The 11,165-nt window shown below is 43.3% G+C and overlaps 1 protein-coding gene across 4 annotated transcripts in view; it reads left to right on the plus strand.

Moving 5' to 3' along the window:
• LOC143804667 (interferon-induced, double-stranded RNA-activated protein kinase-like) overlaps positions 1-11,165 on the plus strand; it is a 134,554-nt gene that overhangs the window by 60,016 nt on the left and 63,373 nt on the right. For all 4 annotated transcript variants that reach the window (XM_077282994.1, XM_077282993.1, XM_077282992.1 and 1 more), the window contains one exon: positions 5,660-5,782. In XM_077282994.1, the coding sequence (XP_077139109.1) occupies positions 5,660-5,782 (123 nt within the window). The remainder of the gene's footprint in view (positions 1-5,659; positions 5,783-11,165) is intronic.

The raw sequence follows: 11,165 nt of genomic DNA on the forward strand, positions 1-11,165 counted from the left end.
CCTGTGTGTCATCTGCTCCTGCATATAGCATATACCTGTGTGTTATCTCCCCTGTATATAGTATGTACCTGTATGACATCTCCTGTATATAGTATGTACCTGTATGTCATCTCCTCCTGTATATAGAATATACCTGTATGTCATCTCCTCCTGTATATAGTATATACCTGTGTGTCATCTCCTCTGTATATAGTATGTACCTGTATGTCATCTCCCCTGTATATAGTATATACCAGTGTGTCATCTCCTGTATATAGTATATACCAGTGTGTCATCTCCTGTATATAGTATATACCTGTGTGTCATCTCCCCTGTATATAGTATATATGTGTGTGTCATCTCCTCCTGTATATAGTATATACCTGTGTGTCATCTCCTCTGTATATAGTATGTACCTGTATGTCATCTCCTCCTGTATATAGTATGTACCTGTATGTCATCTCCTCCTGTATATAATATACCTGTGTGTCATCTCCTCCAGTATATAGTATATACCTGTGTCATCTCCCCTGTATATAGTATATACCTGTGTCATCTCCCCTGTATATAGTATGTACCTGTATGTCATCTCCCCTGTATATAGTATATACCAGTGTGTCATCTGCTCCTGTATATAGTATATATCTGTGTCATCTCCCCTGTATATAGTATATACCTGTGTCATCTCCCCTGTATATAGTATGTACCTGTATGTCATCTCCCCTGTATATAGTATATACCAGTGTGTCATCTGCTCCTGTATATAGTATATACCTGTGTGATCTCCACCTGTATATAGTATATACTTGTGTGTCATCTCCTCCTGTATATAGTATATACCTGTATTTCATCTCCTCCTGTATATAGTATATACCTGTGTGTTATCTCCCCTGTATATAGTATGTACCTGTATGTCATCTCCTCCTCTATATAGTATGTACCTGTATGTCATCTCCTACTGTATATAATATACCTGTGTGTCATCTCCCCTGTATATAGTATATACCTGTGTTATCTCTCCTGTATATAGTATGTACCTGTATGTCATCTCCCCTGTATATAGTATATACCTGTATGTCATCTCCTTCTGTATATAGTATATACCTGTGTCATCTCCTCCTGTATATAGTATATATGTGTCATCTCTCCTGTATATAGTATATACATGTATGTCATCTCCTCCTGTATATAGTATATACCTGTGTGTCATCTCCCCTGTATATAGTATACAGGGCCGGCTCCAGGTTTTTGAGGGCCCCGGGCGAAAGAGTCTCAGTGGGCCCCCCCCCCCCTTTAAAATATATCACGATTCATGATGCCCAGATACAGCGGAGAAATATAGGTATAGTACAATGCCAGATTTCACTTCTTACATGAGTGATAGCTATTGTAAATTCTGCAGTGTATATATACAGGGGAGAGGTACTGTGCAGTGTATATATACAGGAGGAGTGGTACTGTGCAGTGTATATATACAGGAGGAGAGGTACTGTGCAGTGTATATATACAGGAGGAGTGGTACTGTGCAGTGTATATATACAGGGGAGAGGTACTGTGCAGTGTATATATACAGGAGGAGCGGTACTGTGCAGTGTATATATACAGGGGAGAGGTACTGTACAGTGTATATATACAGGAGGAGAGGTACTGTGCAGTGTATATATACAGGGGAGAGGTACTGTGCAGTGTATATATACAGGAGGAGCGGTACTGTGCAGTGTATATATACAGGAGGAGAGGTACTGTGCGGTGTATATATAGAGGGGAGTGGTACTGTGCAGTGTATATATACAGGAGGAGTGGTACTGTGCAGTGTATATATACAGGAGGAGTGGTACTGTGCGGTGTATATATACAGGAGGAGTGGTACTGTGCAGTGTATATATACAGGGGAGTGGTACTGTGCAGTGTATATATACAGGAGGAGTGGTGCTATGCAGTGTATATATACAGGAGGAGTGGTACTGTGCAGTGTATATATACAGGAGGAGTGGTACTGTACAGTGTATATATACAGGAGGAGTGGTGCTATGCAGTGTATATATACAGGAGGAGTGGTACTGTACAGTGTATATATACAGGAGGAGCGGTACTGTGCAGTGTATATATATATAGGAGGAGTGGTACTGTACAGTGTATATATACAGGAGGAGTGGTACTGTACAGTGTATATATACAGGAGGAGCGGTACTGTGCAGTGTATATATACAGGAGGAGTGGTACTGTGCAGTGTATATATACAGGAGGAGTGGTACTGTGCAGTGTATATATATATATAGGAGGAGTGGTACTGTGCAGTGTATATATACAGGACAGGTGGAGGGTACTGTGCAGTGTATATATACAGGAGGAGTGGTGCTATGCAGTGTATATATACAGGAGGAGTGGTACTGTACAGTGTATATATACACAGGAGGAGTGGTACTGTACAGTGTATATATACAGGAGGAGTGGTGCTATGCAGTGTATATATACAGGAGGAGTGGTGCTATGCAGTGTATATATACAGGAGGAGTGGTACTGTGCAGTGTATATATACAGGAGGAGAGGTACTGTGCAGTGTATATATACAGGACAGGAGATATGGTAATGTGCAGTGTATATATACAGGACAGGAGGAGTGGTACTGTGCAGTGTATATATACAGGAGGAGTGGTGCTATGCAGTGTATATATACAGGACAGGAGGAGTGGTACTGTGCAGTGTATATATACAGGAGGAGTGGTGCTATGCAGTGTATATATACAGGACAGGAGTGGTACTGTACAGTGTATATATACAGGGGAGTGGTACTGTGCAGTGTATATACTTCAACAGCCGCCCAGCCCAGGCCCCCAGCACCTGTCCTGTATATATATTATATACACTGTATCTATACAGGCTGTGCTGGGGGCCTGGGCTGGGCGGCTGCTGTAGTATATATATATATATCAGCTGCAGCCGCCCAGCCCATGGCCGCCCCAGGTCACCCAGTCCCAGACTGTCAGAACATACAGCGATATAGCATTGCACTCACTCAGGTGCTGGTAGGAGCTCGGTCTCCTTGATAAGTTCAGGAGTGCACACAGTCAGGAGATTCAGAGCAGGAGAACTCTCCGCCCACAATGTCACGCTGGCTGTGTCCTTAATTAACCCCTATGTGTGCCTGGCCCTGCACTGACAGTGAGAAGATGCTTGTGCCAGCGCAAATTGAAAGGGTAGAAAGGGTTAAAGCAGCCAGATGGCTCTATGACTGTGTGAGTGGGCCCCCCTGTCTCGTCAGGGCCCCGGCAATTGCCCGGCTAGGCCGGGTGTTGACGCCGGCCCTGATAGTATATATGTGTGTGTCATCTCCCCTGTATATAGTATATACCTGTGTGTCATCTCCTCCTGTATATAGTATATATCTGTGTGTCATCTCCTCCTGTATTAGACCTCGTTCACACGTTATTTGGTCAGTATTTTTACCTCAGTATTTGTAAGCTAAATTGGCAGCCTGATAAATCCCCAGCCAACAGTAAGCCCACCCCTTGGCAGTATATATTAGCTCACACATACACATAATAGACTGGTCATGTGACTGACAGCTGCCGGATTCCTATATGGTACATTTGTTGCTCTTGTAGTTTGTCTGCTTATTAATCAGATTTTTATTTTTGAAGGATAATACCAGACTTGTGTCTGTTTTAGGGCGAGTTTCATGTGTCAAGTTGTATGTGTTGAGTTACGTGTGGCGACATGCATGTAGCGACTTTTGTGAGATGAGTTTTGTGTGGCGACATGCGTGTAGCAACTTTTTGTGTGTCAAGTTGCATGTGACAGGTTAGTGTAGCAAGTTGTGTGCAGCAAGTTTTTCGCATGGCGAGTTTTGCGCGTGGCGAGTTTTATGTGTCGTGCGTTTTGAGTATGTGCAAGTTTTGTGTGAGGCAACTTTTGCATGTGTTGCAACTTTTGTGCATGTGGCAATTTTTCCGCGTGTGCAAGTTTTGCGTGTGGCGAGTTTTCCATGAGGTGAGTTTTGCACGTGTGGCGAGTTTTGCGTGTGGCGAGTTTTGAGCGGCGAGTTTTGAGCGGCGACTTTTATGTGGCAAGGTTGGTGTATGTGTGGTGAAATGTGTGCTGAGGGTGATATGTGTTCAAGCACGTGGTAGTGTGTGGCGCATTTTGTGTGTGTGCTCATATCCCCGTGTGTGGTGAGTATCCCATGTCGGGGCCCCTCCTTAGCAACTGTACGGTATATACTCTTTGGCGCCATCGCTCTCATTCTTTAAGTCCCCCTTGTTCACATCTGGCAGCTGTCAATTTGCCTCCACCACTTTTCCCCCATTATGTAGATAGGGGCAAAATTGTTTGGTGAATTGGAACGCGCGGGGTTAAAATTTCGCCTCACAACATAGCCTATGACGCTCTCGGGGTCCAGACGTGGCTGTAGCTGCGAAGGTGCAGATGCCAATCCCGGACATACACACACACATTCAGCTTTATATATTAGATTATTACTTGTTTGTTCACTGAGAAACCTGCTCTGCGCTATGGCAGGGGTGTGTTAGTATTTTCTTTGAGTGTGTTGCTGCCTTCTTATGATTGGCCAACCTAATACGGGGGGGGAAGAAGTACGGTACGCCCCCCCTAGTGAAAACTATCTGGTAAAACCCAAATTAAGAATTAACATTTTAGGCTACGTTCACATTTGCGTTGTGCGCCGCAGCGTCGGCGCCGCAACGCACAACGCAAACAAAGACGCAGCAAAACGCATGCACAACGCTGCGTTTTGCGCCGCATGCGTCCTTTTTTTCATTGATTTTGGATGCAGCAAAAATGCAACTTGCTGCGTCCTCTGCGCCCGGACGCGGGCGCCGCAGGGACGCATGCGGCGCAAAACGCAAGTGCGACGCATGTCCATGCGCCCCCATGTTAAATATAGGGGCGCATGACGCATGCGGCGCCGCTGCGGCGCCCGACGCTGCGGCGCAGACTGCAAATGTGAACGTAGCCTTAGGTGCCAAATGCTTTGATTTCTAATATCTCCACAACAGAGGCGAAATCAAACAGAAAACCTTTATTTCACTCTGCAGCCACTATCACATCCTGTGTCCAGCTCAACATTAAGAATTTAGCGAAAGGTGTGTTTTTTTTTTTTTTTCTTTTTTAAATCTGATGTATCACAAGTCTCGCAATACAAACCACATATGTTCTTGGATCTGATATCCATTTCAGAGTGATTGTGTAATCCTGATATTAACATGAGTATTATTCTAGCCAAAGAGTGAGAACTTATGATGTTCCTTACGTCATTCACGCAGCTTTACAAACGTCATGGTGTACTGATTAGACCGGCGCATGTGCAATTCACTCTTCTGTTCAGTGCAGTGGACTCCATTCTCTCCTGTGCATACAGTGATCTGATTAATACCACTACTGCTAAATTTCCAAAGTCCCATGCATAATGTAGGGCATGTAATACACATCAATCAAAGCCAGAGGGGCGGCATTAACAGGCTCTCGTCAGACGAGGAGCTCGGGTGTCTCTGTAATTCCCAGCGCTCATTCACATACATCCAGGATACAGTTCTGTGTATAAGGTACGCCAGGATGCAATAGACAGCGTATCACTGCATAAGAAGGAGGAGGGGCAGGTCTGACCCCAGGTTCTCTTTAATACCTTGTTTTGACACCTTGCAGTAATTATTCTATTTTCCAGCTTTTTAGACCTTTTTGACAATATTACAAAGCTTGATTCTGGAGGATATGGGACAGTATACAAAGCAAGAAAAAAGCTTGATCAAAAATATTATGTCGTCAAAAAAGTAAAGAGGCGTTCAGAGTAAGTATTTTCAATAGATACACATTGTTGCTAACATAATATCACACAATACATATTTTAATTTGTCTAATTATGTATAAATATATTGCTTGCTGCATGCACCACAGTTGCAATAATAATATTTGGAAATGCCTCCAATTAGAAATGTATAGTTCTTTTGATTCGTTATGTCGCTTACCCTTGTGCAGGCATTGCAGTAGCTAAGGTATCCATGGACCACTAACAACTAACTATCACTATGAGTGGTCGTACCCATGGATACCTACGCTACTGGAATGTAAGCAATATAGTTCATCAGCAGAACTATGCTACATTTCCAATTGGAGATATTTTATAATACTCTTATTATTAAACCTACTACATATTGGGACTGAATCTTGGAGAGGGGAATACACCTTTAAGACTTCCCTTCACTGCAACTAAGAGATCATTATTTTTATTTCAATTTGGGTTCTTAATTGATTAAGCAGGGGTTTTCTAATAGTGGACAACTCCACTATTAATAATTATGAAATAACTATGAAATAATTTAAAGATCTGGTTGAGGGGTCTGAATTACTTTCGGCAGCTAGAATGTGGACTGTGACAGAGAAGAAACCACACGAAAAAGTCTTTGAGTGGGGTGATTATGTGAAGAAGTTTGTGGGAGAGTGGGGACCATAAGAGACATTATATGAGAGGAGGGGCAATGAAAAGCAGTTGATGAGCGGGAGAAGCAGTCTGTGACATCGGGGCGACCAAAGACACCAGTTTATGAGCGAAGAGGAACCCTAGGAGCAGCCTGTAAGAAGGAGGGAACGGTCTATTAACATGGGAACCGTAAAGAAAAAGTGCTGTGTGAGGGGGATATAGAGTGTGATGTGAAGAATATGGGGGTGCCCGACTGTTACTGTCAGGTGTTCTTTTAGATGGTATGTCAAACCGCAAAAATCCTCTAATTTTCCCCCTTTTTTTATTTAATTGTGGCTCATGTGGATAGAAGAAATGTGACCCCACAATGAATAGACTCCACTTAAATATTTCTTTTATGTTTCTTATGTTTGTTAATTTTCTTGCTCCCAAATATATTAGAGACATTCCCATAAGAAATGCCATGAATATTTGATAGGTGATTGTTCTGCTTGACAAGGTATTGAATGAATGTCTAGATAGCCACACAAGTGTCCTCGACATGCAGTGATTAGTAACTGCTGGTGACAGGGCCATTAGAGATATTGAGTCTATGGGGCTGCATAGCCACTGACCAGTCAGAGGGCCAAAGCCAATCCCTGTTCACTGCCAAAAGTGCCGGCGAGGAGCATCAAAGGATTAAAACTAAACCATGGAGCTCTGGAAGATGGTAGCTTGGTGTGAGGAATCTTGTGGACTGCCAGGTACATGTACGTCGCTTACCTGGGAAATACTGTAGATGGCACAAGAATGTATTATAGGAAGAAGGCAAACTAATGGGGGTAGAATTTTTCTGGGGACCTTGGGTGCTGGCAGGCACCTGAATAGTATGTTGCCACTACGTAAATATTGTTGCAGACAAGGTACAGCCCCAATAGCAAGGATATACATTTGTGCTCAAAAGTTTACATACCCCGGCAGAATTTTGGCTTTTTTGCCCTTTTTTCAGAGAATATGAATGATAACACCAAAACTTTTTCCCCACTCATGGTTAGTGGTTGGGTGAAGCCATTTATTGTCAAACTACTGTATTTTCTCTTTTTACATCATAATGACAACCCAAAATATCCAAATGACCCTGATCAAAAGTTCACATACCCTGGTGATTTTGACCGGATAACATGCACAGAAGTTGGCACAAATGGGTTTGAATGGCTACTAAAGGTAGCATCCTCACCTGTGACCTGTTTGCTTGTAATCAGTGTGTGTACATAAAAGCTGAGTGAGTTTCTGGGATCCAGACAGACTCTTGCATCTTTCATCCAGCCACTGATGTTTCTGGATTGTGAGTCATGGGGAAAGCAAAAGAATTGTCAATGGATCTACGGGAAAAGGTAGTTGAACTGTATAAAACAGGAAAGGGATACAAAAAGATGTCCAAGGAATTGATAATGGCAGTCAGCAGCATTCAAACTATGATTAACAAATTGAAAATCAGGGGCTCTGTAAAAACAAAACCACGGTCAAGTAGATCAACAGAAATGTCGTCCACAACTGCCAGGAAAATTGTTCGGGATGCAAAGAAAAACCCACAAATAACATCAGCTGAAATACAGGATTCTCTGAAAACTAGTGGTATGTCTGTTTCAAGATACACAATAGGGAGGCACTTGAAGAAAAATGGGCTTCACGGTTGAGTCGCCAGAAGAAAGCCATTACCTCACAAATGCCACGAAGTATCTTGCTTACAATATGCAAAACAGCACAGAGACGAGCCTCAAAACATCGGGAACAAGGTAATTTGGAGTAATGAGACCAAAATTTAACTTTTTGGCCACAACCATAAACGTTACATTTGGAGAGAGGTCAAAAAGGCCTATGATGAAAGGAACACCATTCCTACTGTAAAGCATGGAGGTGGATTGCTGATGTTTTGGAGATGTGTGAGCTACAAAGGCATAGGAAACTTGGTCAAAGTTGACGGAAAGATGAATGCAGCACGTTATCAGCAAATACTGGAGGCAAATTTGCAATCATCAGCCCGGAAGCTGCACAAGTTCCAACATGGCAATGATCCAAAACACAAGGCCAAACCGACCTGTCCTTGGCTACAGCAGAACAAAATGAAGGTTCTGGAGTGGCCATCTCAGTCTCCTGACCTCAATATCATTGAGCCACTCTGGGGAGATCTCAAGCGCGCAGTTCATGCTAGACAGCCCAGGAATTTACAGGAACTAGAGGCTTTTTGCCAAGACGAATGGACAGCTTTACCATCTGAAAAAATAAAGAACCTCATTCACAACTACCACAAAAGAATTCAAGCTGTCATTGATGTTAGAGGGGGCAATACACTGTATTAAGAAATTGGGTATGTGAACTTTTGATCAGGGTCATTTGGATGTTTTGGGTTGTCCATTATGATTTTAAAAGATAAAACAGTATTTGGTCAATAAAAGGCTTCACCCAACCACTAACCATGAGTGGAGAAAAAGTTTTGGTGTTATCATTCATATTCTCTGAAAAAAGGCCAAGAAAGCCAAAATTCTGCCGGGGTATGTAAACTTTTGAGCACAACTGTACCTAATAGCTATGGTATTTGGATAATGCTCTCTGACAAACTGCAAAAAACATTTAGAAAAATGATGAAGGAAATGAAAGAGTTCAAAATCTTGAGTCGGCCTCCAAATTACACAGATCTCAATACCATCGAGTATCTATAAGATTTCTGGGAAAAATCAATGCAGGGAGGCCACTCTACAAATTACATGACCATAAAACCTGCTAATTTCTTGGTTCTAAATACCACAAGATACCTTTGCACAAGTGGATGCCTCGAAGGGTCAGAGAGGTCAGAGAGGTTATGGTGGTATGTGGAGGGCCTAGAAGTTTTAATGTTATGGCTAATTGTTATATATTTCTTTATTGCTGTTAACTCTGTGGAATCTTGAAGATCTACAGATACAGTAAGAAGACACTTTGATTTTAATATCAAAGCACAACCTGTTCATGTTTATGGAATAAGTTTACTTTATACTACAGCAAAACTTCATATTATGAACTATAGCTCTAATGCAGGGGTGGTGTCACAGGTATAGCACAACAGAGAGGGTACAGAAGACCGTAGCTTCTGATTTCACGTACTCCTAAACTGGTTAGAAGCACTTCACCTTCATATTAATTAGTGCCAGTTTTTCCTTGCTAGAAGTGCAAGGGCTTGTTAATCTGTTCAGTTGAGGGCTTCTGAAGCTTCCCTGTTGTGATGATCTCAGCTGTTCAGTGTTAGCCACTGCCCTCTGCTATATATACTAGCCTCTGGCATTTAGGGACTGCCAGTGTTAATTCATACTGCCTGGTTCTAGAGTTGGAGGAGTTGGTTGTTTGAGGAGGTGTTTTAGAGTGTTGTTCAGAAAACTGTTGCTTGGGGTTTTTTCTGTGTGGTCATCCTCTCCTATTTTTCTTCTTCCTTTACTCCCTGGTGTTCCACTCTGTTGTTTTGTGAGTGATTATTTGTATGATTAGTATTTTCATTTATTCCTGTCTGTCTACCCTTGTTTGTCCGGTTGATGAATACTTATACACTACTACTCCCCCGTTCAAAGGGGTGGGGGAGGGGACAGATCAGGGCTGATATAGGAGAACAGCAAGGCACATGGCCCCGGCGTCTTCGCCATCAGAAGTAATCCAGGGAGCAAGGATAGACTAGGGCGCACCCTAGCTTGAGGGATAGGGAAGGAGCCCCTAGCCCTGGGATATCCTGCTACTGACCCGTGACAATTGGGGAACCTCAGAACCACTGGCCGTTTATGGCCCTCAACAACCTTTTATCCGACTCTCGGACAGATTCCTGGGAACCGCAGCTGTATGTTGACGGTCACCCGCCCTTTAATTTCTTTTTGCTCTGTGAGCACGTTCATGCAATGTTCACTACTGAACAATGAGTTGCGTGCAGTGAAAGATTATGTCCTGACACCAGTGCCAGCGTCAAGACATACTTTGCTGGCAGAGTTAGTGCGTGATTTGTTCTTCCCCTGAAGGATGTTATAAATATCCAAATGGCCCTAGGCAGAAAAAAGGTTCCCCACCCCTACTCTACTGCATGGAAATATATACTGTACATTTTACTAAACATTACTCTTTTGACATTACTCTGGCGTAAATTAGATTTTGAACTTGCGCAGGATGTACTCTGGTACGTGAAACATGGCATGTATATAGCTTAGGCTACTTTCACACTAGGGTCGGGCCCAGCCCGTCGCGGTGCGTCGGGCCGAGGTTCCCGACGCTAGCGTTGTCTCCGCCGCACAACGGGGGCAGCGGATGCATTTTTCCAGCGCATCCGCTGCCCCATTGTGAGGTGGGGGCGGAGTTCCGGCCGCGCATGCGCGGTCGGAAAAAGCGGACCGTCGGGAGCAAAAAACGTTACATGTAACGTTTTTTGCTCCCGACGGTCCGCCACAGCACGGCGCAACCGTCGCACGACGGTTGCGACGTGTGTCATTGCGTCGCAAATGCGTCGCTAATGTTAGTCAGTGCAGAAAAAACGCATCCTGCAAGCACTTTTGCAGGATGCGTTTTTTCGGCAAAACGACGCATTGCGACGTAATGCAGTTAACGCCAGTGTGAAAGTAGCCTTATACATAGACTTCATATTCAACATTCATTATAGGGACTGTACAGTTTCGATGACACCTTTTCTGTTAACACATTAGCTGATCAGAATGGCTCCTTTTGCTTGGAAGCCGTGTGATCAAATATCCCAACAGGTTAAACTCAC

Source organism: Ranitomeya variabilis, chromosome 2, assembly GCF_051348905.1.
Source record: "Ranitomeya variabilis isolate aRanVar5 chromosome 2, aRanVar5.hap1, whole genome shotgun sequence".
Lineage (NCBI taxonomy): Eukaryota > Metazoa > Chordata > Amphibia > Anura > Dendrobatidae > Ranitomeya > Ranitomeya variabilis.